Source organism: Boeremia exigua (assembly GCF_020726555.1).
Source record: "Boeremia exigua strain MPI-SDFR-AT-0100 chromosome Unknown C7974scaffold_3, whole genome shotgun sequence".
Classification (NCBI taxonomy): Eukaryota; Fungi; Ascomycota; class Dothideomycetes; order Pleosporales; family Didymellaceae; genus Boeremia; species Boeremia exigua.
This window is the reverse complement of record NW_025763520.1, coordinates 2,036,031-2,063,908: the sequence shown is the minus strand read 5'-3', so window position 1 is coordinate 2,063,908 and position 27,878 is coordinate 2,036,031. Positions and strand designations below refer to the sequence as shown.

The following is a 27,878-nucleotide window of genomic DNA, read 5'->3' as shown; positions in this document are numbered from 1 at the left end:
GTCGCTTCACCGATTGCTATCCTGACCACTCTCAGGTGCGCGAACTATGAAGTAGACCCAGCTCAGATCTTCGAGACGTGCATGCAGCGCTTTCACGCAATCTCGAACATTGCTTTGCTGCCAGCTTCGGATGTACACCGAAAACTCAAGTAGATGGAGCAGCTATGCTATAGCGTTACTCTGTGACCATTGACAGCTAATGAGTTGATGATATACATGAAGTATTTGTAGAGGTTTATTGGTATGGCGTCCTGATCCCACCATTCAACTCTGCATCTACTGGACTCTGTATACGTCGATTCTGATTGCTAAGGAAACTTCATCGTTTCTGCAAAGACCACAAAGATACATTGCACCTCCTTGTCTTTGCCATGTAAGATCGGGTAGTTCGGGACCTGATCCTCCTGCTACTACTACTCCAGGGCTGGAGTATCCGCATAACACTGGCTCATCATCTCAGGCATATAGCGCTCGCCGCTGACATCCGCTTCTTCGCAAGCCTTTCTGATTTGCTGATCTTCTTCCTTGCTCAGTTTGACATTCAGTGCGCCCAGGTTATCCTTGAGTCTGTTGATATTGGTGGTACCAGGAATCGGAAAGATGTCATCGCCTTGCGCCAGCAACCAAGCCAAAGTCAATTGGCTGGCCTCGATGCCCTTGCTCTTCGCCACTTCGGTGATTTGGTCGACCAATTTCAAGTTCTTGGGGAAATTCTCAGCGCTGAAGCGTGGCATAAAGCGGCGGAAGTCGTCTTGTGCGAAATCAGCGGGAGATTTCAGAGCACCACCGAGGATACCACGGCAAAGGGGCGAGTAGGCAACAACCGCGACGCCGAGCTCTCGGCATGTTGCGAGGAGGTCAATCTGCTTGCTTTCGATCTCAAGAGCGAAAGGCGAGTACTCGACTTGCACAGCACTAATAGGGTGAACAGCATGTGCGCGACGCAGCGTGGCGGACGATATCTCTGAGAGACCAAGGTACTTAATCTTTCCTTCCTCTTTCAGTTCAACCATGGCTTCAACAGTCTTCTCGATTGGTGTTTTACCATCGACACGGTGGCAGTAGTACAGGTCTATCTGAGATATGCCGAGACGTTCGAGACTAGCAATGCAGCACTTCTTCGCGTATTCGGGAGAACTGTCGACTTGGTATGTCTTTTGATCAACGGCGAACTTTGTAGCGAGGAAGATGTCGCCACGCTTGTCCTTGTTGGCAGCGAACCACTTTCCCAGGAGGACCTCGTTATCGCCATACCTACACTGGATTAGACTTGGTCTCTAGCGAACTGCTATTGTAGCACTTGCAGATCGGAAGAGTCCCAGAAGCGCTCGCCGAGCGCGTGCGCTTGTGTGAGGACCTCGAGGCGTTCTTCGTCGGGCTTTGAAGCCCCATAAAACGACGATAAACCCATGAGTCCTAGGCCCAATCGATTGACTTGGGGACCATTGCGACCCAGTTGTGCTGTCGGAAGAGACATCGTAAAAGTGTAGTTGGTGCAAAGTGCTGCAGGAAGAGAGTGAGCGTAACCTGGACTTCACATCAAACGACCTCGATATAAAGGTAGAAGACAAACGGAGATAAGCCCGTCGGAAACTGTCAAGATGACTATGCAATTATGACGGTTCGTTCGCGAAGTCGTTGCATCCGGGTGCGGGCACATCCGTAGTTCCGCACGTTGGATGAGCGGAGATAGGCGATAAGTCCATTACCAACGCTCATACTCTCAAGCTGATATTCCTCACGAGCTTACAGCAAAAAATAAGCCAGATACCGGAAGGTGTTGTCCTTGGAACTGTACAGCAGTGAGAGACAATGTGGGCGAGTGAAACTCGGCTTTTGGGGGGCTTGTGTCTGTGATAACCGAGACGCTTCTCTGGCTTACTTTATCAGCGCACTAAAGCCGCGCCCATAAGCAACGTCATCGCTCAGATATGTGTAACCCTCGATTACTCGCCCACCAACAACAGCATGTCGATCAAAATCAGTGACTTGAAGCTTTCCAAGCTTAAGCCCCTCGCGCATCAGCATTTTGAGCCCCCTACGCAATTTCGCAGTCGCTTCGAGTTCGATCACCATGATGACAAGATCCATGTCCTACTATGTGCAACAGGCTCTGTCGCAACCATTAAGATACCCAACATGATCAGAGCGCTTGAAAAACACCCCAATGTTGCCATTCGACTCATATTCACGACCTCGGCAAAGAATTTTCTACAAGGGCAGAGCGAGGAACAGCCTACTCTGATGTCGCTAGAAGCTCTTCCGAATGTAGAAGGCATCTACTTTGACGAAGATGAGTGGAAAGAGCCCTGGAAGCGGGGCAATAAGATTTTGCATATCGAATTGCGACGGTGGGCAGACATCATGGTCATCGCCCCACTGAGTGCAAACGAGATGGCGAAGATCACACAGGGCTTGTCCGATAACCTCTTGTTGTCCGTAGTACGGGCCTGGGATACAACGGGTCTGATAGATCCGGTCAGAGAGATACCAGGTGTAACATGGCCCGAGGAGGAGGGATGGAAGGATGGGCCAAAGAGAAGGAGGATATTGGTTGCGCCATCAATGAACACAGCCATGTGGTTACAGCCGATCACGACAAAGCAAGTGCAGGTGCTTGAAGATGAGTGGGGTGTCAAGAACGGTGGTTGGTACGAGGTATTGCAGCCGATGGCGAAAGAGCTAGCATGCGGGGATGTTGGCGGCGGTGCAATGAGAGATTGGAGAGAGATTATAGGCGTCGTTGAAGCAAGAGTAGGTTTGGTTGCGAACGAGGGCTAATTTCTCCTCGTTCCCAGTGCCCGGGCAGTCACTACCTCACTAAGTAAAGAGTGACAGACAAGAAACTAACCATTTTGCCTGGCCTTCATCCAGTCAATCATGACTTCGCCACAAGTTTTCTGTGAGATTCTTACAAAGGGTTTGCCAAAGTCCATAGTGTCGAGTTTGCTTCGCCATTGCGTTGATGGAGCAAAAAGGATGTTATCTCCCCCGGAAAGGCTCGAACTTTCAACCTCCTGATGTGCAATCAAGCGAGTTGCGGATAACAGTCAGACGCGCTAGCCAATTGCGCCACGGAGGATCAACTTGTAAAGTCAAGTTGGTGGTTGCGCCACGACTTTTGATGGGAATTTTGTAAAAAGTTCATGTTATACTTTGAGACAATTGAGATCGAGAATTAGAGTTGATCCACATTGAAAAACAAGTCGCAAAGCCAGTGTTATTTGTCAACAGTTGTTCACTTTTTGATAGGGCCTGCGAGTTTTGCCGAGGTTTGATGCACGTTTGTGCAAATCATTGCCCTGCTTAGCAATCACTTCATAGGACATGGGCCAGTATCTCCAAGGTAGAGTCGCCCATTTTCTCATTATTGACGAGATCTCGGTGAGCTTCAATGATTTTATGTCTGATAGTCATGGTTTCTCGTGGGTTGTGAAGTTCGGAAAACGACGTTTGACCTTAACAATAAAGTTTTGTCCGAATATCAGTATATGTATCAATATTTCTTTAGATAGTAAGCTGTTGCATATTATGTACATCGAGATATGAGACAGAGCGAGCACTGCAGGCAAAGTGAGAGTCATTACTGTTTACGTACCTCTATTGATGTTATCGCATTTGCTGGGAAAGTAGAAGTCATGATGACTTGAGTCAGATGACGAGCAGATTCTATAGAATGGATCATACCAAGAGCGATATCCAAGAATGATTGATGACGAATAATCAGGTCGATCTAATCTATGTGCATGACTCCAGCCTAACCATTACAAATGCGTGAGTTCGTCTACAAGGCACTAACTTAATGCATCACCCACGTACAGAGGTCAATGGAATGCCTTGTCCCTCGCCATTCCGATCTGTATCTGGATCTGTTGCCATCAGCCCTAGTGCTTCATCTTGGTCTCCGCGTCCTCTGTTGTCTCTATCCTTCTTTGGAGCCTCCTTATGCATAGCAACATAAATTGCTGATCCCAGAATCAACGATGAGCCGACGATGGACAGCGCTCCTGGTGTGGTACCCCATATGAGTTTATCGAAGCTGAGTGCAAACAACATTTGACTGTAAACCATGTTTGTTGCCCTCGATGTCTTCTCATATTGCAGCCCAGCCGCGAGAAGGAATTGCTGATGTGTATTAGAACTGTCGATAACGTTAGAAACGCAAATGAACTTACCATTACGAAACCGCAGATGCCGAGGAATGTCAGATAGCACCAGTCTTTGAGTGATCGGGGGAATAAAACCCCCACTCCAGGCAAAGCAACCATCATGACAATACTCACAATCGTGCACCATGTAGCGAAATAGTTCACGGATATGAGTGGATGCGCGCGCTTGCCAATCCACCGGATCGTAGTATAGGCGCCTGCAGCACCCAAGACTCCTACCAAAGCAACACCAACGGCTGACGCGCGTTGCGCAGGTGTAACAGCGTCGAACTCGGCCGCCAAACGATGCGGATCTGCTGTGCTATTGATCGAAGCAGTAACGTCTGGATCGCCAATCAAGGATGGGACAGCCTCATCGGAGTGTGACAGAAACGCGAAGAGCGAGACCGGTCTCGCTATTAGGACGACACCGAACAGCGAAACATAAGCTGCGATCTGCTCCATGCGAGTGAACGGCTCATCAATCAGATACGAGCAAGCCCAGCATGCGAGACTGGGTGCCAGAAACGTTATGACAGTAGCGTCGGCAAGTGGCAGGTAGAGCAGTGAATCTGCTAGGAGTTAGTTATCAAATTTTGGAATCAGTGAAATCGATGCCTTGTTGATATGCATGATCTACACCTGCATCATCCCATCAAATCCGTAGGAGGTAACTTACAGTACATGCCAAAGACGCCAAAGAAACCAAACAGTCCTCGAGCGACGAGTAGAGGTCGAACCTCCCTCATGCCGAAAGGAAAATATTCCGTCTTTTTGTACCACATATATGTCGACGCACACAGAACAGTAATTCCCATACGAGCGAAGAGTATGTGGAATGGATGGTACCCTTTGCCTGAGTATGGTTTAGTTCTTACACCCAAACGAGGTGTTCCTATCTCCTTACCATTATTGCCCTCCATTTCAAGTAATCTTGTGGTGATATTCATCATCGTGCCGAAGAATTGTGATATCAAGACCAAGAAGAGGCCCTTGTTCTTGTACCATATTGCCCACATTCTTCCTTTTGCGGTTCGTGGAGGTGGTGCTGGAGATGTCGAAGCATATCTAGGACCATTTTGATCAGGAAAGTAATCAGGATTACGACCATATCGTATATTGTTGCTGTCGTCTATTGAGAGAAGTGATGGGTCTGGGGAAGGTACCCGGATAGCCCCACGTGCGACATTCAAAGATCCTTCAAGCTTATTACCGCCGGGTTTATCAGCGTGAGCAGCACCAGACTCAGAGGGCTGGTCGCTCGCAGCATACTTGTAGTCGTCTTCGCTGTCTTTTGGGCTTGGCAGTGCACTCATTGCGCTTCGTACAACGGTCCTATGGGGGTCTGCAGGAAGTGGCGATATTGTGAAGCCATGATGAAAAGCGCAAGATGGCTGCTGAGCCAAGCACGCGATACGGCAACGAGGAAGGCTAACTGGCGTTCAACGAGTGAGAGGACGCACAGTCACCCCGCGTTATCCTCGGTTCACTCCGAGTACTCCGAATGACGCTCACAGATTGGATGTGAGCAGCAACAACCACATGGCCACGAAGACGTCGGAAGACAGTTATTGCTGTTGAGATAGAAGTGAGATCTGGTACTAAGGGAAACAAAGTGATGACGTTGAACGACAACGTTGGTCAACCTCGCATTCTCTACCCGTTTATAATGTGCATACAGCTTATGGTCTTTCGGCTCGTCGGGTTCAATACGACCTGCAGTATATGGATTTTCGGCGCGTCGGGTTCAACATTACCATCGGTACAATAAGACAGCTCTTTCGGTTCCATCGCCGTTCTAATCCCTGGTCCTTGGTCTCGGGAGGCGCACCCGACGCACACTGTACAGGAGACGCGCTCTTGCAACAAACAGAAACCCTCCGATACATGTAGTACTCCTGCACCGTAAAGGCGTACTGGCGTCACGAGTTTATTGTAGAATCGTCATGGAACACAGCACCAATGGCCTACGTGTCGGAACATCTCGTCTCCTCCAACTTTCATGGCATTTATCCTTTTCCTCGCTCGGACTCTCTACACCTGTCATCAAACCGCCGAATACCTCAGTCGTGCACGAAGACCCACCTCGCATCGCTTCTTAGCGATGCGCTCGGCTGACCTTCTTAACCCGTTAGAAGAATAATTTCCATACCGATGAAGGGTTGTTGACCGCACTGAATGTCATCGAGCAATCGCTTAGACGTGTTCGGCCCCGTCCCCATGCATTCGAGCGTGCTTGCTTTTGGCAGCTGGTGCATGTACATAGGTATCGCAGAGATGCGGAGGGCCAGCCATGGCAATGGCACTAGCGATTTCGATACAGGCTTCAGTGAAGCAAGGGAGAGCATGCATTTAGGATTCTGGCACATGCATCAGGCCAAGGGCTCCATCAGCTCCAGCTGCGGTCTCAACTGCTTAGGGATTCATCTCGCTGCTGACGCTCCATTGGTCGGAATTCCTGCCACTGATGCCGACGTCAATTCATATTCATGCTTGTGCCGCTGCATCCCGCTGCGGCGCATTGCGCTCAATCCCTGGGAAAATGACCCACACCTGGTGCATCAAGCTCGCTCGAGTGGATTCGAGACACGGCAGAAAACCTTCGAATGTGATTACGTGCAGCAGGTGCAGGGCGGGCTGAATGAGTGGTAGCGCGTCCGTGACTCGAGGGTGGTGGGCAATTGTGGGATTCCTCGTAGAATCCTTTGTTTCCAGGATTTGCAACGGCTCAGTGGGTACCATATCAGCTCCACCTCGAGCGAGTTGTAAGTCTTCGCTCGGAGGAATACTGCCGAGAGCCATGTCTTGGATCCTGATTCTAGATTGTGCTCATCGGGACAGTGTGGGGTACCCATGGTTAGCGACCTCGGTTGTAGGAAAAATAAACAATTGTGCGATCCGAATGAGTGGTACATCGCGAAGAGACTCTGATTGAGGGTAGTGGTGAATTGGAAGTTGCGCAATGTCGCGTATCAGCCTTACGTCTGGGGTTGCCTGCAAGTCATGGGCATCCCTTGCCTGACTTAGCCTGCACGCGCTGATCATCGACGGGCGGATGAGCGGATTGTGGGCACATGCGGCTTGCCTGTGTGTTTTCATGCACGAAAAAAATACTTGGGGAGGAGCACTTGTGGCGCACGCAAGTGCGACACCTGGTCCATCCCAGGATCCTTCGGAATCTCCCGCAAAGGTGCAGCGGACTGTCAAATGACAGACTGGGATTCGGGATCATATCTCATTTGAGATTGACTCTGTATCTACGAGCAATGTTGCGACATGTGTTGTGCGAGTGCGAATGCGAAAATGTGCGCGGGATGCCATGATGCACTGATGTTTATTGATCCAAGGTAGTAATCCGGACATGTGCTCCGCTCCAGCTTCCCAGGTTGCGGGAAGCCGCTATGCCCTGCTCGTTTGCTGATCCCGCAATTGTCCAACTTGGGGCTTGACGCGACACGAGGGTCCATACCTATCCTCCTTTGCCTGGGCATCCTTGTGTGCTGCATGCAATACTTAGAGCACAAGCATGGTCACCTGGTCGGATGCATATTTCCTGCATCATGGGTCGCACCGCCGTTGTTGAACCTTCGACATCCTTTTGGTGCCCAACGGCTGAGGGGTTCAACGACGTGGTGAAAGACGGCAGGGCACACATCAGCCCACCAGCTCTCGCCGATCAATTGGCACTTTTCGGGGCGCCCGGTGCCAGACTTTTAGCAACGACGGGAGCTTCACTATACCAATGCCCATTTGGCAGTGCATTTCGTTGATCTTCTACAAAGTGTTGGAGTAGATGTATTCTCATGGGGGCTGAAATGATTGGAAGCACCACAATGGTTGAATAGGCCCTACAGCGCCTCAGCTAGGTAGTACAGATCGCTTCACTTTTTGAGCCGTTAGCCTCATAAAACGCCCTTTAACCGACGGACGAATCTATGTGGATAGCGAGAACAATGCACTGATCTGGGCTGCAATAAGTCCATATGCGGCCAGTGTACTCTGGACTCGCAAGAGGACGTTAAATAACAGCCTTGCGCTACTTTCCGTCGTAATTAGTTTATTGACTAGTCAAATGTCTCGTGTGAACATCGTATCAGCTCATATTAGGAGCATTATAGGGCGGCTCAGCATGTGAGACAATCCACAGCTCGTAGCACACCCACATCGTCACGTCGCGCCTACAAACAGGTCAACCCTGCGCGCACGTACCCACCCCGACTAGGAAGAGGAAGGCATCCGTAGAAAGTGAGGGCTGGCGCAGAACGCATCCTTCACCCTCAATACCAGGGTGAACTAGAATCAACCTTGGTAGCCGGAGCTAGTTGTGACCAGCAGGTGACAACTCAGGAACGTCTTGATGAGTTCCAGGATAGATGCCTGAGTAGTTGGATTGCAGGGGTCGGTGGGCGGCAGCAGCGTCTTGTGAAACCGAAATGTCCGGCATTTCCGGCTCCTCAGAACGTGGATACCCGGTGCGTGCAGGTATGGAGACCGTTCAAAGGCACGAGGCCTAGGCTCCCACTTCACTAGTAGTGTTAGCTCATGTGGGGAGCATCCACATGAATACATCCACATGAATACATCCACATGAATACATCCACATTCGTAACATGAGGCTCTTCAACATGAAGGGTCCGTCATATGTGACACGTATGTGGCATGAAGATCACCAGATAAAGTTCCTCCTGAAGTGATGTACAAGTCATCTGTACCCAAAGAAGAATACGTCTGGACGATCCCTGGACACAGACTACTATAGGTAATAGCTGAGTTTCTGGAGGTACATCGGGCTGGGAGGAACGTCATGCCGTGATTCGCCGAGTGGCTTCTTGTCTGGCTTATTTACTTGTTTGCGGAGATGCGGAAGGAATACCTATGATCGTTTGATGTCCACCATAAGGTTGACTCTCAAATCTCACAGCATAAGATTACGTCAGGAGCGGCTGCACATACATCTGAGCTGCTGCTAGTAAGCCTGTTCCACTAGCTCCACTCACAGGGCCTGAGTCGAATATGACTGTAGCCTCCCGTGGGTGCGATAGGGTATGAGTTTACTCATGGTGGATGATTGGGGACAGAGGAATAGAAATGATTGCGGACACAGCTACAGGTTCGAAACACGGTCTCCCATGCAAGGACAAACTCCCTCCTGTAGGCTCACGTTCCGTGCTGACCGAATGTTCCACAACATAAGTAGGAATGTCCTTCCAATACGGTGCCCACTTACCGCAGTACGCGCAGGGAATCACCTTCCTCATCCGTTGGCACGTACATTTAGTGCCCGCCTTCGCCCCGTAGCGCTCTGATATTTTGCGCCGCGAAGTCGCCCATGCTGTTGTCTTGCATTGATTCCTTTGCAGGATTATAGTCAACGATCCCGATCCTTTCGCCCTCCAGAATCTCTCTATCGACGAAGATCGAGCCATTCACAGCGACCAAAGCCCGCTGATATAAGACTTGATCATGCTGTACTGGTGCAATGTCGTCGTCCCAAATGCCGCTGAGCGAATAGTGCTGCTCCGTGCTGCCAGAACCGTATGATCTTCTTTCCGAGGGGATGCTCGCGTAGAACGCTGTGCCGTTTTGCCAGTTCGTCGTCTTACTTCCACAGAAGAGCGAATCAGGCGCTATTGCCTTCCACTGATTGTATAGCGCAAGCTCACCAATCTGCTCAACGTTCTTACCTCGTCTCATTGTAGCGTCGATTGTAAGTTTCCCGTGGGAGACATCGTATGATGAGGCAACCCATAAGGGATATGCAAAATCTTTCCGATATGCTGAGCCTGCCGAAGTGTGGAGTCCAGACGTGTTCTGGCGAAGGTTCTGGTCATTGCCCTTGTTTGTAAGCGTTCCGTAATGAGAGTACGCGAGGTGCTGGATCCAGGTGGCTTCTGCGGGACCTTTTGAGGTATGCAGAGTGGACGTTATGTGTATCAAGCGAGTTACTTGAACAGAGTACTCGAGTAAGGCAGTGGTATCGTTGGCAGTCCTCGTAGTCTTCGAGAATATGTCGATGGATGGGTCAGGGCTGTGTAATATAGGGCGTGAGCCTGTAATCACGCTGATATTAGTGTCCAGCCAGATGAACAGCTTTCCAGTCACAATCCAATTCGATTCGATCGAGGACGCAAGTTTGCTATGGCCATTGCCGTCATCTTCAATACCAACTACTCGGATTTCGAATGTGTGTTCTTTATCGTCAGTGAGCGCCGGCAAAAAACGGTGTTATGTCGATCTCGTCCTCCAGTAGGTCAAACGCATCGATGCCCACTACAGGCCGCCAGAACCCAGGGACAACGCCACCTGTGAAGATCACCGGGAAAGGCCATGCAACACCAGCCAATTGACCATCGATGAGCAACTGCAGCTCTCGGAAAGGCGAGTGGCCGTTGAGCTGATTTTCAGCGCCAAACGCAGCCGTGTCGGACGTCAGCACATTGCTCCACCAGAACTCCTCCTCGGCCTGACCGCAGGCTGAAATTGTAAACACAGCTTTCCTGGCATTCTGCGGGATCGTCAAAGCATTGACAGCTCTTGACTCAGGTACGATAAATTGGCTCGGCGAATTCACGGGAGATCTGCGCGCAGATACCGGGACAATAACATCCGCGGGTTCCAGCACACTATCCGTCATGAAATAGGTCGCCGTTAAGGTGGTGTGCCAAGATCCTGTGTACGTGTTATCTACAAGATTTCCGAGATCGAAGATGATCTTTCGAGGCTGCTTGAACACGGCAAGGTAGCTACTCATGTCTTTGGCAAAGCTCCACAAGATACCATTTTGTGTCGGTTCGGCCGTAGATGTACGGAAGATCTCGATATCGTCAAGGAACATGAGAGCAAGTCGATCGAACTGGCGTCCCGCAGACGTAACAGTGAAGTTGAAGACCACACGGTTGTACTCGCAGTTCGGTGGCGAATACCTGCCTATTCGATTGATGAGCCTTCTGGATCAAGAGCAAACGTGTGCATGGGCATCAGGAAATTCGCATGCGCTTCCAAGACAAATTGCTGGACAAGTTCATCACGTACCTATGAAAGGTTGGCCATACGAGAAGGCAAAGGTATGTACCATGAGGGTCTGCTGGCATGCCGCAGAAGGGATTGCGATAGGAGGCGCAACCTGCAGGCACTCGAGCGGGGACGACTCAACGTTGGTAGAGATGTTTGAGGCAGGACTTTGGAAGAGTAATTGCGGTGGCGCAACGAGGACAGCAGATGTAAAATGAGGAACCGCGATTAGCATTAAACACATGAACAGGAGCTGGCGCAGTCCGCCGTCGCATGTCGAACGTTGTGGCGACTCTCGCCTTTCTAATCTCGCTGCCAACTCTTCATTTCGCAGCCCAAGGAATCGAGTGCAGCGTCGCTGCCCTGAATCGCACATGACGCGGCAGTAGGGCCCTGAATCACACCTGCGTCTTAGTTCGCCGCCAAGAAAGACCGGTAACGCCGTCGTTAGAGGTATCGCGCGAGAATCGAATGCTTTACAATCCGCTAAAACGCCTATAGAAGAACCTTGTAATGAGACGAGTCAATCTAGAACCATTTATTAGTATTTGTGTATACCGGTTGGGGGGCACTGTCGCTGGGTACCTCGTAAAGGGATGAAAGCAACAAACAGGGATGCACGCGGTCAAGCAGTACCTTTGTGATTGTCCCAAAACCGTTTTGTAGCGTCTTTCACAACTACGTTTTCGCCAAAACGTGGCCGGTAGTAGTTGAGTAGGGCAAATTCGTCGGCCGGGAGGACGTATGATGCGGGTTGAGCGTTGAGTTTGGCCCAGACTTCTGCCAACCGCCTCTCGAGGAACTGTGCAAGACGCTGGTCGACACCACCGTCACTGTTCTGCGCGATGTGGACGGCTTGGCCGAGGGAGAGTTGACCGTAGCCAGCTACATTTTCGAGGTTACCACCCATGTCGAGAGACGTGTAGTGAGATATTCAGGATGGTATTGTAAAAAAGAGTCGCTTGAACGTTGGTAGACAACAAAGGAAGGTGGTGAGCTCTGTTGATGACAAGAGTGGAAAGACCGGTGATTGGTGAAGTAGTGGAATGGGAAGAGGTGAGGGGATAGTGCAGCAGACGAGTATATATACCAAGAGCATAATAGTGTTCATTTCAAGAAGGAAAACGAACCTATGTGGAGAAGCAGGCGGACCCCAAGCACGAGCTCATGCAGCCGCGTATGGCGAGAGCTTGGTCGAGACCTCAAACAGTTGGTTCCGGGAGTGTGCCGTTTGGGCGCTGTCAAGCTGTGAAGCGAAGGAGTGGGCGCAACACCAAGATGCAGACCATTCACCCAATGGTAGCGTAAGACAAGGACCCTGGTCTGTCGGGAACCAAGTGACGGCCGAACTTCAGCCTTCAGAGAAGAAGTGAGGCAGGGTATCTCGGAGGTCAGCCGAGCAACTGGGTGGTATGCAAGACAACGGTCGTAGCGTGAGACCCGTCCTGTCCGCTACTCACGGATCGTTTGAGTTCTGACAAACCACAAACGATGCGGGCCCGCAATTGCTCAGGGATATGATGCTGCCTGAATAGGATTCAACGAGCCTAAAAAGATGAACAAGTACTTGTCACTCGCACAGGTCGATGCGCGGAAGGTCTAAGTTTGGGACTGGTGCAGTAGCAGGGTTGTTGGTGCCGCCGAAAACTTTGTTTCCAGCCCGTAAACCTTCGCAGGCCCCGCAGCCAGGCTCCGAGCCGCTTCAAAGGGAGTTCTTGATTCAGTTAGCCGATGAGAGATCACAACGAACCGCGATGACGGCAAGGCTAGGGTGGAGGCAAATAAGGGGCTGTAGTCGAGAGGCGCGGCGTGATGATGTGTCGTGGTAGCGGGGAGCTGACGACCGGCAGTGTGCTGGGGTAATCGGCAATGCAGCACGTTGTTACAGGGGGAAAAGCACAGTTCCACATTGTGCGAGCCAATCAGTAAAACGTCTGCATGCAGCGTAGGCTGCATAGCATGTACGGATATGGATATGGACCCATGTCAGTTCGAAAGAGGCTAACGTCAGACGTTGAGAGATGCTAGCAGCCGGCTGCGTCCGCAGGCACTCGAACGCCTCTTCAAATAAATCTCACGCCACGACACCGACTTTCTCGATGGGCATTGCTCGGCGCGCGCCAGTGTAACACGCGTCCGGTGATTGTCATAGTGGGCGAAGGGACTGACTCTGCGACATGACAGCGCCACTTCGAGTATTACAAGTAATACCGTGTAACAGAGTTGTACCAGCGAACAGGTTCGCATAGAGTTCATCGCCCATAATAACGCTATGTACACAGCTGCCCCGCAATATAGAATTCGAGGGTACGAAGTGGTATTACAATAAGAGCATCGGTAAGAGGGCGCTTAATGACCGGCTGTCAATGCAGAACCCGGGAACGGGACCTGAGGCAGTGTTAGGCGATGTCGAACATCGTGCAGTGGGGACGCCATTGCAGATGTTCCAATAGAGGTATGTCACGATATGGAAAGGTGTTAGCGCGGTAGCTTGTGACGGTGGACGCTGAAGGTTGTGTTCCACCGCAGTGAATGACGGAGCCGAGGGCAAGGTGTGATCAATCCGCGATCCTTGTTACGCCTCCACAATTTGACAGCCAGAGACGATCTATGCCGTTGGCCAGGTCGTGACAGCAACGTGCACCAGGCACATCCCGAGCGTCCTCTGGGAGCCGTCGGACGCTATCCAATCGCAGAGAACACTCGATACGGGATAGGTAATTGACTCAAGCCGTGGAGAGGGCGATCGAGATGACCCACCTACTCTCGTATAGTTGACCACCGCAACAACGGTCCCTGGAGAATGGCAGGAGTCTTTGTGAGTCTCTGCAGAATGACGGCAAGCCATGGAGGAGCGATCAAGATGACCCACTTCTGCTCGCCTCGTGAGGGAGCGACCACGGTCCCTGGACAAACGGCATGAGTACAATAGGTTTTCCGACTCGGTAATTTTGATGCCTGGTTCCTGGATTTCGTAGCCAGTGAGGCCGCTGCGGCGGAGAACCTGGACTTGCTGGTCATCGTCGTGCAGTGTACGAACGACATGGCCAAGCTCATGCGGGCCGAAGACAGGCCGCTTGACGGCCATCTGCAAGCACGGAGATGATCGTATGAATGAAGGATGCAAGATCGACTGGCCGGTGCTGGTATGGCCAGTCGCGACTCATTACATGCTGGTCTCAAGCGCGTTTGACTCGTTGTGTCCACATCCCAACAGGCAAGGCAAGGGTGGGGCGAGAAGAAGGCGCAAAAGAAGATTCCGCATGTCGCAGGATTGCATACGTTTCTACTTCCTGTTCCTGAATCGAGCTCAATCTGGCGGGCGGTGAGTTCGAGGCAGGCGCAAGGTCGGAGCTTTTTGGCCGACGGCAGCCGCGATGGACCCTGGCAGTCCGTGACGAAACATCGACTTTGCGAACACGGAACACCTGCGACAACGATCTGATACAGCCAACCTCACCACGTGAGCGCATCTCCGGCCCGCCTCCAACCTGATCCACCAGTCTCAATGAAGGCGCGCGTCGCACGCATTGGGACAGAGCAGCTTCTGCCATGGGGCTCTCTGGCAATGAAGCGCGGTCCGCGTCCGCCGGCGCCTTTCCTGAAGAGCTTCTTCTCGTCGACACAGCACCCAGCCAGAACTCGGTTGCAGCCCAAAACACTCCAGCAAACTGCACTGCTGCACCTCCGTTTCCAACGATCCGCCCTCGCCCGCCGCTTCCGCTCCGTCCGCTTCAACAGCAGCAAGACGAATGGATCGCATCATAACCCAACGCCACACCTAGGCAGCCCTGAGCCAGCCCAGTCACTATCTCAGAAACTCAAAGCGCTTTCGAAAGAGTATGGATGGGCAGCTCTGGGTGTCTATCTAGGCCTGTCTGCTCTCGACTTCCCCCTCTGTTTCATCGCTGTGCGGCTGCTCGGGACAGACAGGATAGGGCACTACGAAGAAGTAGTCAAAGATGGCTTCTGGAACCTGGTGCGACTAGTCTTTCCAGACGCAGGAACTACGTCGGCCGAAAGGCACGTACTAGAGGAAGCTGCCGAGGCCACGCACAGGGAGGGGAGTCTGGATGCTGGTGAAGTAGCTGCTGTGAAGGCACACAGTGGTGGTGATGCATGTAAGCTCAGAACTAGCTTTCCCTACTGAACGTTGGCTAACAGCGTCAAGCAATCTGGACACAGCTGGGCCTGGCCTACCTAGTGCACAAGTCCTTGATCTTTTTCAGAGTCCCGCTTACTGCTGCCGTCCTGCCCAAGGTTGTGAAGACCCTGAGGAAGTGGGGCTACAACATCGGAAAGGCGAAACCAAAGGCGGGTTGAGTCTACTTCAACCTTTGGTTGGTGGACAACCTTCCGCCCACACGTCCAACCCATCGCTGAGCTCAAGGTCCGCAAGCCTTCGGCTCTCCATGCATTATGACACTGTAATTCTCCCATCATGTAAGATAAGCCTGCAAGAAACAAACATCTGCCTCCCCGGAATCCCGTTGCAACTCTGCACAAAATCGCCGCAGAGCTTACGCGTACAACATGGCCATACTCCTTCTCACAGGTGCTATGCACATAAACTTTATCTGGTATACAGAAGACGCAGTGCAGTAGTTGGCTTATCGACTTGGATGTCTTCGCCTCAAAGTCAATTATCCGGGTGTTAAAAGCAGGTGACGGATGACTTGAACCTTTACCCAGAAGCAACACATCCCTTTCACTGTATGCGAACAGGCAAAACTCAGCATTCGCCACTCATCATTATCAAGCTCACCGTTTTCCCACACCGTGCACTCTCGCAAGACATCCAATCACTGCTACTCGCGTACTTGATACGCGGCGCAAAACCTAAATGATCTAGTTCCCAATTAAACGCCCATTCCCAAGATAGCGGCGCATCACTTGACGCACATCATCCGCACATGGAAACCTAATCTTCACTTCGGTCAAGGCCAACGCACGCCGGACTCAGACCTTGGAACCGCTTCATTCGTGTATACCCAGCGGCTGCATGAACCTGGACAGAACACAACTCATCCTTCTACATGAGTCGTAACGCTAGAACAATCTGTATCGCTTGTCGACTCGGGATCTCACACGACCAAACACGACCGAACTGCGAGCGTCGGTTTTGCCCGATGCAACCAACGCACAGACACCGACTCGGAACTCTACCGAGTATAGTGTGATGGTCAGTCGAGCATGTGTCTGCGCCACGCGAGCCGATTACTCGCACAACGTCATTGCTCAAAATTCGAAGCTCGACCTTCCTTTCCGGGAGCTCTTAGTTGTATGCAGAGAGGGGCATCGTGCATGCAGCATGTTGCGTACGATCCAAAACGGCGGAACTGTCTCCGATAGCGGCGGAAAGTATCGCTGGTTGGCGAGCAAAATGTAAACTTCCAGGCGCTTGGAAACGATGGAATTGCAGCATCGGTATGTATCCTGTGGGTGCAGGGGGGTGTCACGTCGGACCATGCCTAAGGCAGGGTCTGCGTTAAAGTTGACCAATTCTTGCACTTGGGCTGCTAGCCGGCCGCAGGTCGACTTGTCCGATGCAATAGCTACGGGAGCATGTATCATACCGCCACCCATGTCGGTATGTTACATAAATCCAGTGTGGGACGCTTGTAGCAAGTCAGAATCGGTGGAAGAATGACACGCTGCTGTACATTGGCCAAACCTAGATTAAACATTTCGAGCTCGTGGTCTAGCGTGCGTCTCGGCAGATGTGCATGCGGCGTCCCCCTTTCTCTGGGGAGGAGGGAGGCCTTCCGAGATTTCAGCCTTGTATTCCCCCGGCCTATTGCTATGCTGAGGCGTGACACGCCTCGTCAGGCGATGATGCGGCAAGTCTTCACGGTGTTGTTTGCGCCGAAAGCATCGAGTGAGCCATACTACTTCTAGGGCGTTGTCCGCACTCAGAAACAATACGCGAACCTTCCAAGTGACATCGTGTTGGCGAGTGAAATTTCTTGGACCGGACTTGCTCCCGTCGGGTTTGGATCCAATCACAAGTGGACGGACCACGAGTCCCCTGATTTAAGTGATGTACATTCGTATCAGATGCCTCGGGGAATTCCATCGTATTGCGGACCGCGGCGGGAGGATGGCCGTTAGCCACAGCTGGTTGTAACGAAACAGCTTGATGACTTTGCTATCGTGTGAGAAGGTTTAGCTCCTCGCATTTAGTTTGTACGGACCACGCGGTTGCGTGGACTTGCGTGGACTCGCGACATCAAGTCATAGAAGAAAGTTCGTGAATGAATCTGGCGTATGCGAACCTGCAATAAGAATCGGCAATGCTACCCAGCTTCGTGTTCGGCAACAGGGCCAAAGGGTTGTACGGTGGGGAAAGAGCCTATACTTGCGAAGGGAGACGACTACGCACCCCCTCACCCCACAATTGTGGCGAGTTAAGTTTACGGTATCAGGATGACATAGCATACACTTTGAACCAAGATGGTGTTACAGTACAGTACTAAAAGGGACGGGCTAACACCGAGTGATACACGGCAGTTGCAGAAACATTCAGCTGACGCCAATCTCGATTGAACCTTGGTTTTGGAATCCAATAAAGTTTGGGTATCCGCGTGCGGATCCCTTGGTGTCATCTAATTTGGATGTTGGGCACATATGAGGCATCCATCCTACGGCTATCTCTAACGGGCAGCCGTCTGCATCATCTCTGGCTGCCTCACAATTGCAGCTGCCTTCTTCGCGTCTGTAATCTCAAGCATACTCATGCCCATGCCGCCCAGGTACTTTTCAAAGCTGCTGAGCACGTTCTGTAGGCCTGTCTGCAGACACTTTCTAACCAAATCAACCTCTGGGACCTTCTTCTGCTCCGCCTCAAACTTTGACAACGTGTCTGTGTCGCTCCAATGGACCTGAAGAGTGGCCATATATGCGTCGATTTTGTTGATGGCCTGGGTGAACGTACGGATGATGGCTGGTACGCTCTCATGAAAACGTCCGATTGAGTCTTCGGCAATGGAGAACGTAGCGAGATTTGCAAGCGCAGTAATAGCGTTGCAGATGAGCGATATGCGAGAATATGGTGCACCAAGAACGACAAGTTTTGCCCTACGCGGCAACGAATGGCTGAAGAAATAGCCGAAAGGGGATGAGAGGATTTTCGTGGAAGCAGTAGATGCGACGGCCTCAGCTTGCTGTGCACCCTCCTGAGCCTTCTTCATACCTTTGTTGATAGCCTCACGGCCATATGCCTGTTGGGAATTGCCCGGTGAGCTATGGGACTTTGCGATGCCAGAAGTCGTGGCCTCAAACTGTTCCCACTTTGTGCTCGGCTTCGGCGGCAGGGCCACAACCTGCTTGTCGTCCTTGAGGGGCTGTGAGATCTGCGGAACTAGATTGACCGATGGTCTTGGTTCTGGGGCAGCAGAAGCAGCTGCGGTTTGATAAGCAGGGTCGAGTCCAACATTCAGGCGGTCAATGAGCAACTTGATTTCGGCGAGACAAAAGTCGGCGACCTGCTGAAAGGTTGGGGCTCGTTTTCGTTCCATCTCAGCGTAGATAGTTTTGCGGCGGTCAGAGAAGGCATCTGTGATCAAAGCCAATTCCCAGAATGCCATAGCCTGGACTCACATTAGTACATCGATCTACCGTAGGATGAAGACACACACCTTGGTAGCCTCTTTGTTCGATTTCAAACCGTTCAACAGCGTTCCATTAGGATCTTTGGAATCGCCAGTGATCGGCTTGTTGTATTTCAAGGGCTCCTGAGCAATGTACAAGTCGAATGCTTTGTTGACAAACTCCCACAATAGAACCAGTAATGTTCCCTCCATGGCGAATTTGGATACCAACGGGGCAAAAGGTGCCAGTCCAGTAGGCTTGGAGGTTTTCGACAAGCTGATGAAGTTTCGACTAAAGCTGTAATAGTACTCCCACAACAAGTGGCGGGGCCCAATGAAGTAGAAAATAGTTCCGGAAATGGTGACAAGTAATGCCAGACTCGCAGCAGTGACGAACATGGGTTGTAGCTGCTTCACGAGCACTACTCTTGGTTTGGGACCTCTCTTTACTGGAGCATCAGTTTCCACAGCTCCGCCAAGCTGCTTGGGCTGCATTGCCGGCACATCAATTCGATCGTAATCACTCCACAAATGCACGCCGGTCTGTGCAGCCGCCAGCATCATGAACAGGAAGCGCAAGTATAGTGGCCGTTCGTTCAGCTTCAGCCTCTCATGAGCGCGTCCAAGCTCTGTGATATTCAGCCTGTCCTTCTCGGTACGTGACCACGTGTAGATCTCGCTATACAGCCAAGCTGAAAACGTGTAGAAGGCGAGAGTGAGGATCGTGTTCTTCCTAAGGAAGTACTTCTGAAAGGTCTCGGCGCGCGTTAAAGTGTGGCGCGGACCGACATGCCATTGCGCAATTCGAAGCAGGTAGATGGTAAGGGCGGGTATGAAGAGGAGGAGCGTGCGAATGCCAGTGGGACCAAAAGGAAGCCATAACCACAGTACTGCATGTCTCGTTAGTGGAAGCTCTTTAGTATTTGGAAGGCTGCTTACGGCTTTTCCACTCGCCCATCCAGCACGCAATGACGTAGCACAGCAATATTGTGTATCGACTTGCTCTTATGAATCGCGTATGGAGCGATGGTGTCAGGTAGTCGCGGTATGGGCGCGTCCCGGTGCCCAGAGGTGCGAGGGCCGCCATCTTTGTGTAGAACTCTGTCTGCGCGATGTCGGAAATGTGAAGCTAGAAAGAGCTTATTTCATGGCAGAACTGACGAACAAGAAAGACGTCGCGCTGAAGGAAGGACTGGAAGTGGGGCTGATGCAGCAGTGAAAGCAGCTCAACTTTCTCAAACAAACAATGAGCGACGCCTGAGACGATCCACACCAGCCTTGGCGCAATGACGAACGCCGCACCGCCGAGGATCCATCAACACTCTTACCTATCTCCAGGCTCCCACATCCGTCTGATACCGGTCGCATACATCGAGTCAACTATTGTATCACTTCCAAATACCGATTAAAGCCTTGTCGCAATCGCCCCGCATCATGTCTTTCCAGCGCAGCGCAGCTCTCGAGAGCCAGCCTACCAACTGGAGGCGTGAGGACGATCCTTCGTACGCCGATGACCCAGAGTTCCGCGACTTTGCCAGCAAGATCTCAGACGACCTGTTCGCACTCACTCGAAATGTCGCACGCCTATCAACTGAGCTCTCGAAGCTTGGGACCAAGCACGAGACAGCACGAGTACGGGAGAGGGTCAAGAGCACGACAGAGGAGACAGCAGAGAAGTTCAAGGAAATCGGAGAAGGCGTGAAAAAGATCAGTCAATGGCCTGATGTTGGGGTATGCTCAAGCTGGATCTGAGAACGGAAAGACCGAGCGCTAACCACAGGCAGCCATCGCAGAGGTTCACGCAGTCAAAGCTTAGCCGCGAGTTCAAGGCGTCTCTTACTGAATTCCAACAACTGCAGAAGCAAGCTCTTGAGAAAGAGCGAGCATCAGCAACCGCAGCACGTGCAGCTCTTGACGACCAAGCATCGCCTAGCGCAGAACGCACCGAGTTCGGCCAGCAGCAGGAGCAGGAGCAGCTCCGTCTGGCAAATCAAGACGAGGTGGATTTCCAAGAGTCGCTTATCATCGAGCGTGAGTCTGAGATTCGCAACATCGAGCAGTCGGTTGGTGAGCTCAACGAGCTCTTTCGCGATGTTGCGCACATGGTGCACGAACAGGGAGCGCAGCTTGATATCATTGAGGAGAACGTTGAAGTCACACACGATGCTTCGAGAGGCGCACATGTGAACTTGAAGCAGGCGAGCAACTACCAGAAGAGCGCGAGGAGTAAGGCGTGCATTCTCCTACTAATCCTGGCCGTCGTTCTGGTTATCATAATCCTGGCCGTGGTACTGGACTAAGCCTTGTCTGCGTCCTTTACGATCTGATCTTTGCTAGCGATTTCAACCATACGAGGAGCTCTTATACCATGGCGTGGGGCGTGTTTTCGAATTTCATTCAGCTACAGTCTTTTGCATGTTTCGCAGCGTTGAGGTAGTGTACAAATAATGCAAACGCTGCAGTTTTCATTCGTTGTCGACGTTATCTGCTGCGTTCCAATTTGCATTCACCTTCCTTTTTCATGTTACACTTTAAGGTTGCAGTGACCGATATCGCTCCTACCTGCTTTGCTTGCACGCCGTAGGCAGTCCGCTGACCTTCGCCTACCTCTTCACATCTGACACTTACCTCGCAACAAACACACAAAACGCTTCAGACCCCGCCATGAGCGAGGCAATGGACCGGACGCGCAAGGCCATTCGTGACCAGCTGCTGAGAGACTACCCTTTCAGCAGGCCCGCAACTGCCCAGTCAATCAGGTTGCCAGCGACTAATCAAGAGGAGCCACCGCTTCACAGGTCTGCAGAAGAGCAAAACAAACCTTCCTGTTGTACTGATCCAATATGCAGCACTCTTGCTCGCCTGACTGTACCAGACAAGGTCACGATTGAGGTTGGACCAGAGCGAGTGCAATACCACCTCTCAGAGGCCTTCCTGAGTCACCACTCCGAGTACTTTAAGCGTGCTTTTGCTGGAATATGGCGCGAGGCTGCAGAGCGTACGGTTGTGCTCGGAAGCGATGTCGAGGCTAGCATCTTCAACCTCTTCGTGGAATGGTTGTACACGCAAACACTACCTGCCATGTCACCAGACTGGCGTCGCATTGCCGATCCTGTGCACCCTTACAGCATCTCCGCCAAGATGCTTCGCCTAAAGCTCTACGTGTTCGCCGACCGCTTCGTCGTACCTCGACTGCGAGAGCAGCTTAACCGCGCCATTGTGAACGACTACGACTCTGACTGCCCCGCGCTCGAAGAGTACGAGACGATCACCTACGCTTTCTACAACCTGCCTTCGACTGATCCGATCCTGGACCTCATCGTAGACCGCTACTTCATGGTCTGGAGGCTCGATCTTGATGAAGGTGAGGAGGACGAGGCGTACGAACTCCTGCCCCACGAGTTTCTGCTGCGGTTCTACAAGAGAGTCGGCAAATGGCGCAAGGACGACCTTCAGAATCGTCACCAGCTTTTCAACATGGACTTCTGTAGCTACCACGAGCACAAGTGCGAGGAAGACAAGTTGCAGTGCCCGTACAAGACTGAAAGGATGAAGGCTGGCCAGGTATGGCTCATCAGGGAGTCGCGTGGCGAGCAAGACGGTTACGAGGCTACTGCTCCGTGAAGCAAGTGCATGGTGTGGGAAGGACGTGCGGCGAGCAAGTCGATTACAGGATCACTGCTCGTGAAGCGGATGCATGGCGTGAGAACCGGTTCGGACGGATAATCGACGCAGATTTCGCTTGTACACTGCATGGAATGAAGGGGGGTACGGTGGACATTGCTTCTGTTCGAGGGTATCTAATGCTTGGCTTGCACGCTGCCTAATACAATACTGAGATTGGCTCGCCCTTCTCGTTAATTAAAGCCTCCTCGGTCTTTACTGGGCCTTCACCAACACCTGTCAAGATGACTCTGCTAACACCCTCCTTCAGCAGACCGACAGCGACCTCAGCCTCGGTGTTGGCCTTCTCAGCCGCCTCGTAGTTGCCCTCAACGGCCGCGCCGCGCTCGCCACTCCAGCCGTCCTTGTCAGCCAGAAGCGTCTTGAATACACCAGCAACGTGCTTCTCGTTCTCCTCGAGATAGTAGATAACAGCATTTGGGCCAGCATCGAAGGTGTAGGCTGCAATGATCTTGCCAGCGGTAGCGTTGATCTGCTCGACCATCTTGATTGCTGCCCTCGAGACGTCGTTCAGGTAGAAGATGGGCGGGTATGTGTCCAGGCAGGTGGCATGGAACGAGTTGCTGTCCATCATGGTGACCTTGGCAAAGGTCTCAAAGTCCTTGTTCTTGACTGCTTCCTGCATCTCCTTCATGCGCCTGGGCACAGTCTCGCTCGCTCTCGATGCGAACAAAGAGGATGTGGCAACAGTAGTCTGCATGCCAGATGTACTCGAGACGTCCTTCTTCGCAGCGCTGACGACCAGAATGACGGCGCGCATGTCCGGCCAGTGGCTCGCGGGAGCAACCTCAAAGGCCTTGCTGTCGGTTCCATCGGCCGCAGAGCCCTGCTCCCAGCCCACGTATCCACCAAACAGACTCCTGCATGCTGAGCCGGAACCTTGACGGGCAATGCGCGAGAGCTCCGTGGGGTCTGCGGGCAGTTCGTAGAGGTTTGCAATCGCGCGTACGAGAGCAGCGAAGCCAGCGGCACTGCTAGCCAGCCCAGCAGCAGTAGGGAAGTTGTTCTCGGACACAATCTTCAGCGGCAATTCGGCGAGCTTGGGAGCGTTCGAGTCCTTGGCTTCGACGTCCTTCCTCAGCGCCCGCAGCTCGCGAAAGCAAGCTTGCGTGCGGGCGCCAGACACGTCCTGAGGCTTGCCATTGAGCAGCAGGGAGTCCTCAGCCGGGTATGAAGAGGAGCAGGAGGCGGTTGTGTGGGTGCGGAGATCGTTCTGCGAGAGGGTAACGCTGAGAGAAGAGTTGGTGGGGAGGTTGAGCTTAGCATCGCGCTTGCCCCAGTACTTGATGACGGCAATGTTGACGGGCGCGGTGGTGCTGGCACGGTAGATCTCAGACATTTTGGCGTTCAGGGTCGATTAGTTGAATGCGGAGGAGGGGTGGAAAGAAAGGGGAGTGATGGTGGGGGTTGTTTATGCAGGGTCCAAAACTTCAAGTCTTCAACCACGAAATGCACCGATATAGCCCGAGACAGCAGCGACCGATGTGGGAATCGCAGAGAGAAGAAGACCTCTGTTCTCCTTTTCTTGTATCGATAAATCCACCGGCCCTCGATTCGTGAAGCTAAACTCCCCAAAGCGGTGAACTAGCCCCAACCCATTGTAGTCCAGACCCGCCAATCAGAGGAGAAGGTAATCGTCGCAGGCCGAACGACGTCCAAGCGCCACTTTTCTGGCCATCTCGCCATCTGCCGATTGTCTTGTAGCATCACCTCGACGGTTCTATAACCACACCAATGTCTTCACAGCATGATGAGGCGGCTGCCGCCGGATGCCCCGTAGACCACAAAGCGCGCGAGGCATGGCTCGAGCAAGCGCGCGCAGCCGGCAACACTCAAACAAACCCTCACACCTCCGCGCCGCCGCCCGCAACGTCAGCGCAATCGCAAGCAGCAGCGCCCGAGAAATCCTCTCCTGTCCAACAATCATGCGACTCCTCTACCCTCGATCAATCCACCTCCTCCCCCGCGCCAACAACCAGCGGCCTCCTCTCGAACCTGCGCCTCGGCACCGACCGCGAAATTAGCACGATCCCGCGTTCCATGCCCAACGCACCGACCGAACGACCCGCAAACAACGAGAAGGATACTGGTGCAGACAAGGCATCCGGGAACTGGATTTACCCCAGCGAACGCATGTTCTTCGATGCCATGAAACGCAAACAGTTCGATCCACAAGCCTCAGACATGAAAGCCATAATCCCCATCCACAACGCCGTCAACGAGCGAGCATGGCACGAGATCAAAGCGTGGGAGCAAGGGCGGGGCAGCGAAAGCTGCGGCGGGCCGAAGCTCGAGTCGTTCTCCGGGCTGAGCACGAGCCTGACACCGCGCGCGCGCTGGAACGCACTCCTGGGGTACCAGCCGCCGTTTGATCGGCACGACTGGGTGGTGGACCGCTGCGGCACCAAGGTCGAGTACGTGATTGATTTCTACGCGGGCAAGACGCAGCCTGGCGCGCAGCCGGGACAGGGCCTCAACTTCTACCTCGATGTAAGACCAAAGCTGAATAGCTGGGAGGCTGTCAAGACAAGAGTGAGCAGGTTCTGGGGTTTCTAGATGTGGTGGTACGGATGTTGTATGATATGTACGATTGACGGAGGAATTGCATACCCGGAGGACCATGGCAACGGCGTTTCTTGAATTCGGATAGGGTTCGTAGAGGCATATTGATGAAGCCTGTATTATTTTACACTCCTGTTACGCTCCCTTTGGCGCGGTTTATTGTATCATACATCGACTGAGTTTCCAGTATTGCATACAGCAGCCCTCATGTCGTCTTCTCGTCCTTCTCGCGCTTGCCAAATGTGTATGCCAATCCACAGCCAACCACATTGACTGCACAGAGAGCCAGAGATGCGCCCCTTACGGCACCTCGGACTGTGAACTTGTTCCTCAGTTTCTGACGTCGATTAGCATACGGCGCATATTTCAATCATAGCGCAAGCTCACCTGGCTTCTCCTCAGTGCCAACAGACCATACAGACCGCTCCATGCAGCTGTGATACCAGCCGCATCAGTCTTGTAGTTGCTCAAGTTCAGGTAGGACGAGAACAACAGCATTGGCGCGAACATCATGGGAAGCGGCTGGAACGGGCGCGCATGTTGGGCCGAAATTAAAGTAGCAAGGAGAGTGGGAGGAACTGAGTTTTCTGGACAGGGTTAGCGATAGCACATCTTGAGACAAAAGGTTGTTATGAAGACGCAAGCACGTGAGAGATGTGGCTGCGAGAAAGGCAGGCTTGGATACGTACCACCCCAGTTGCGCAGCGATTGCAGCGTTGACTTCTTTGCTTCCTCAGACATTATGAAGTATGATGGAAATTGAGGTTTGAAGAAAAGTAGGGGGTGGATGCTCTAGAAACGCAGCTCTACGCGCTCGAAGATCTGATGTGCAAGTCGGAGTTCAATGACGTGAAGTCTGCGCTAGCCGTACCCTGGCACCCTGGCTTTGAAAGTGTGGCCTCGACTCGAACCAGCAGCCAACGCTGCCGAGCCGCATTTGGCATCTATCTCACAACACCAGATCGCCTTCCGCACGAACACCCACTCCCACCGCGCATCGCCGTCAGCGCCCCATACAAGTCGCCACACGCAAGCTCGCTTGGTGCACCACCCTTGGATCTCGCGGCCACCTCCGCGGCCTGATCATCACCAAACCCCTCCATCACCGCCATGTCTGACCGCGCGCACCACGACGGCTCTGCCGGCCGCGCCTACACGGTCGAGCAAAAAGCTGCCGTACTGCGGATAAAAAGATGCGGGCCGACTGCCTACTATGAAATTCTCGGCCTGGAAGAAGTAAAAAAGACATGTACAGATAGCGAGATCAAGAAGGCATACAGAAAACTCTCGCTCCTCACACATCCGGACAAGAACGGATACGCGGGCGCAGACGAAGCATTCAAACTCGTCAGCAAGGCCTTCCAGGTCCTCAGCGACCCGGATAAGAAGAGCAAGTTCGACCAGTTCGGAGGCGATCCTGATGCGCGCTTCAACCCTGCATCGGCAAGTGCAGGAGGAGCGTCGCCGTTCAGCGGCTTTGCAGGACAGCGGGGCGGCGGGTTTCAGGAGGAGATGACGCCAGAAGAGCTGTTTAGGCAGTTCTTTGGCGGTGGATTCGGTGCGCCGTTCGGTAGGTCGAAGTGCCATACCCACATTGGACGTGGGCGAGGGAACTCTGGGCTAATGTAGATAGGCGGTTTCGACACAGGGCCAGGCTTCGTGTTCAACCTCGGCGGCGGACCAGGAGTGAGGGTACATCAGTTCGGCGGTGGACGACCGCGGAGAAGACCAGGGACTGCGCAGCCCGCAGGGCAGGAACAAACACCAGGTGTTGGTAATGCGCTGGGGAATTTGCTGCCACTGCTATTCCTGTTCGTTTTGCCGCTTCTTTCGTCACTTTTCTCCGGTGGATCATCGAGTTCTGGTCCGTCATTTGCATTTCAGCGACAGCGCGAGTTCACATGTCTGCACAAGTCGCAGGGCACATTTGGCGTCGACTACTATGTTGCGCCCTCTGTCTGCAGCGAGTACGGCAGCAATCCCAGGGACAAGAGGTGGAAAGCACTCGACAATCATGTCGAGACATCGTATGTGCATGCAGTTGACGTCAAGTGCAACCAAGAGCAGCATTTACAACAAAGGAAGATGCAAGACGCGCAAGGGTGGTTTTTTATCGACGAAGAAGCCATGGCACAAGCGAAGAAAATGCCTACGCCCAATTGCGACCTGCTAGCCAGGCATGGGCTACGTCAACGATACTAGGCAGCAGTTGTTGTCAGAGATTGTTTCCGATTCTGCAGTAATTATTGGCCTGACTGAGGCTGGACAGGAATATCGCACAGCACAGGCGTAGGGTTCGTTCATATCCATCAACGAGACTGCACACAAGCAGCTTTACACATCCAAAGCGTTTAACGGTATGTGTGATGTCTGATCATGGGCCTATGCTATGACCATCTTGTGGTTTAATGTACCATTTCGAAACGTCTTACAGCTCACAGCGGGCTAAACGGCCACTCAATGCACTTCGTAAGCTTGACGATGCTCTACTAAGCGGCGCCTGCTTAGCTAGCAAATCACGGCCCCTAATGTCCCGTCCTGGCTCTTATCCAGGAACCTCAACGAACCAAGATAACGCATAACCGCTGTTCCACACGCCGTTATTGGCGTGCCTGGCATCTGATGGCGGTTTCAGCGACCCCTTCCGGCAGGCTGGTAGCTGGTCAGGGGTGGGAATCGCCCCGCATTTACACCAACCATAGTACCCTAACCCTGCCGTTCGTCTCAACGCGGACATTTAGACGTCACCAGCGCCGAGGGGCGCATGGAAGAGCTGAAAGGCAAAGATGGCCTCTCACTTTGTTGTTTATCATGCTTATCCCTTCCTCGAGTCGGCCCTGAGATTGCACGACTGTTTCATTAAAGACTCGGCCACGCTCCCGCT

At 52.6% G+C, this 27,878-nt stretch overlaps 13 protein-coding genes and 1 non-coding gene across 14 annotated transcripts; 7 read left to right on the top strand and 7 right to left on the bottom strand.

Annotated features, from left to right (window-relative positions):
- Positions 1–124: 124 nt before the first annotated feature.
- On the bottom strand, positions 125–1,596 carry C7974DRAFT_132087 (aldo/keto reductase-like protein). Its single transcript, XM_046135400.1, has 2 exons — positions 1,305–1,596; positions 125–1,254 (listed from the first exon to the last, which is right to left on the bottom strand). Exons 1-2 carry the CDS (start codon positions 1,475–1,477, stop codon positions 414–416), a joined length of 1,014 nt encoding a protein of 337 aa, XP_046000488.1. The 5' UTR covers positions 1,478–1,596; the 3' UTR covers positions 125–413.
- A 272-nt stretch (positions 1,597–1,868) lies between these two features.
- Positions 1,869–3,190, top strand: C7974DRAFT_388563 (phosphopantothenoylcysteine decarboxylase). Its single transcript, XM_046141288.1, has one exon. The coding sequence runs from the start codon at positions 1,969–1,971 to the stop codon at positions 2,779–2,781; it is 813 nt and encodes a 270-aa protein (XP_046000487.1). The 5' UTR covers positions 1,869–1,968; the 3' UTR covers positions 2,782–3,190.
- C7974DRAFT_t36 lies at positions 2,987–3,082 on the bottom strand. The gene has a single exon. It is a non-coding gene; the product is annotated as a tRNA-Asn (tRNA).
- A 502-nt stretch (positions 3,191–3,692) lies between the features above and the next one.
- C7974DRAFT_388561 (uncharacterized protein) lies at positions 3,693–5,779 on the bottom strand. The gene is made up of 4 exons (XM_046141287.1): positions 5,056–5,779; positions 4,828–5,004; positions 4,176–4,720; positions 3,693–4,125 (listed from the first exon to the last, which is right to left on the bottom strand). The coding sequence occupies exons 1-4, from the start codon at positions 5,462–5,464 to the stop codon at positions 3,808–3,810; spliced, it is 1,449 nt and encodes a 482-aa protein (XP_046000486.1). The 5' UTR covers positions 5,465–5,779; the 3' UTR covers positions 3,693–3,807.
- Positions 5,780–6,181: 402 nt separating this feature from the next.
- Positions 6,182–7,075, top strand: C7974DRAFT_132057 (uncharacterized protein). Its single transcript, XM_046135399.1, has one exon. The coding sequence runs from the start codon at positions 6,327–6,329 to the stop codon at positions 6,798–6,800; it is 474 nt and encodes a 157-aa protein (XP_046000485.1). The 5' UTR covers positions 6,182–6,326; the 3' UTR covers positions 6,801–7,075.
- Positions 7,076–9,422: 2,347 nt separating this feature from the next.
- Positions 9,423–12,069, bottom strand: C7974DRAFT_373688 (peptide N-acetyl-beta-D-glucosaminyl asparaginase amidase A-domain-containing protein; the record flags this gene model as incomplete). Its single annotated transcript, XM_046140116.1, has 4 exons — positions 9,423–10,315; positions 10,497–11,075; positions 11,181–11,645; positions 11,796–12,069. 4 exons carry the CDS (start codon positions 12,067–12,069, stop codon positions 9,423–9,425), a joined length of 2,211 nt encoding a protein of 736 aa, XP_046000484.1.
- Positions 12,070–14,498: 2,429 nt separating this feature from the next.
- C7974DRAFT_131997 (uncharacterized protein) lies at positions 14,499–15,940 on the top strand. The gene is made up of 2 exons (XM_046135398.1): positions 14,499–15,280; positions 15,331–15,940. Exons 1-2 carry the CDS (start codon positions 14,668–14,670, stop codon positions 15,480–15,482), a joined length of 765 nt encoding a protein of 254 aa, XP_046000483.1. The 5' UTR covers positions 14,499–14,667; the 3' UTR covers positions 15,483–15,940.
- A 1,636-nt stretch (positions 15,941–17,576) lies between these two features.
- Positions 17,577–19,993, bottom strand: C7974DRAFT_354056 (nucleoporin protein Ndc1-Nup). The gene is made up of 3 exons (XM_046139545.1): positions 19,688–19,993; positions 18,797–19,638; positions 17,577–18,748 (listed from the first exon to the last, which is right to left on the bottom strand). The coding sequence occupies exons 1-3, from the start codon at positions 19,833–19,835 to the stop codon at positions 17,813–17,815; spliced, it is 1,926 nt and encodes a 641-aa protein (XP_046000482.1). The 5' UTR covers positions 19,836–19,993; the 3' UTR covers positions 17,577–17,812.
- A 12-nt stretch (positions 19,994–20,005) lies between these two features.
- C7974DRAFT_131884 (t-SNARE) lies at positions 20,006–21,230 on the top strand. Its single transcript, XM_046135395.1, has 2 exons — positions 20,006–20,479; positions 20,533–21,230. Exons 1-2 carry the CDS (start codon positions 20,183–20,185, stop codon positions 21,046–21,048), a joined length of 813 nt encoding a protein of 270 aa, XP_046000481.1. The 5' UTR covers positions 20,006–20,182; the 3' UTR covers positions 21,049–21,230.
- C7974DRAFT_131865 (uncharacterized protein) lies at positions 21,231–22,498 on the top strand. The gene is made up of 2 exons (XM_046135391.1): positions 21,231–21,546; positions 21,598–22,498. The coding sequence occupies exons 1-2, from the start codon at positions 21,413–21,415 to the stop codon at positions 22,370–22,372; spliced, it is 909 nt and encodes a 302-aa protein (XP_046000480.1). The 5' UTR covers positions 21,231–21,412; the 3' UTR covers positions 22,373–22,498.
- A 9-nt stretch (positions 22,499–22,507) lies between these two features.
- Positions 22,508–23,920, bottom strand: C7974DRAFT_388546 (diphosphomevalonate decarboxylase). The gene has a single exon (XM_046141286.1). The coding sequence runs from the start codon at positions 23,769–23,771 to the stop codon at positions 22,572–22,574; it is 1,200 nt and encodes a 399-aa protein (XP_046000479.1). The 5' UTR covers positions 23,772–23,920; the 3' UTR covers positions 22,508–22,571.
- Positions 23,921–23,969: 49 nt separating this feature from the next.
- On the top strand, positions 23,970–25,361 carry C7974DRAFT_131867 (cytochrome c1 heme lyase). Its single transcript, XM_046135392.1, has one exon. The coding sequence runs from the start codon at positions 24,167–24,169 to the stop codon at positions 24,986–24,988; it is 822 nt and encodes a 273-aa protein (XP_046000478.1). The 5' UTR covers positions 23,970–24,166; the 3' UTR covers positions 24,989–25,361.
- On the bottom strand, positions 25,094–25,919 carry C7974DRAFT_131930 (uncharacterized protein). The gene is made up of 3 exons (XM_046135397.1): positions 25,684–25,919; positions 25,382–25,581; positions 25,094–25,331 (listed from the first exon to the last, which is right to left on the bottom strand). Exons 1-3 carry the CDS (start codon positions 25,733–25,735, stop codon positions 25,200–25,202), a joined length of 384 nt encoding a protein of 127 aa, XP_046000477.1. The 5' UTR covers positions 25,736–25,919; the 3' UTR covers positions 25,094–25,199.
- Positions 25,920–26,104: 185 nt separating this feature from the next.
- C7974DRAFT_304197 (DnaJ domain-containing protein) lies at positions 26,105–27,196 on the top strand (the record flags this gene model as incomplete). Its single annotated transcript, XM_046137969.1, has 2 exons — positions 26,105–26,564; positions 26,628–27,196. 2 exons carry the CDS (start codon positions 26,105–26,107, stop codon positions 27,194–27,196), a joined length of 1,029 nt encoding a protein of 342 aa, XP_046000476.1.
- Between the last annotated feature and the right edge of the window lie 682 nt (positions 27,197–27,878).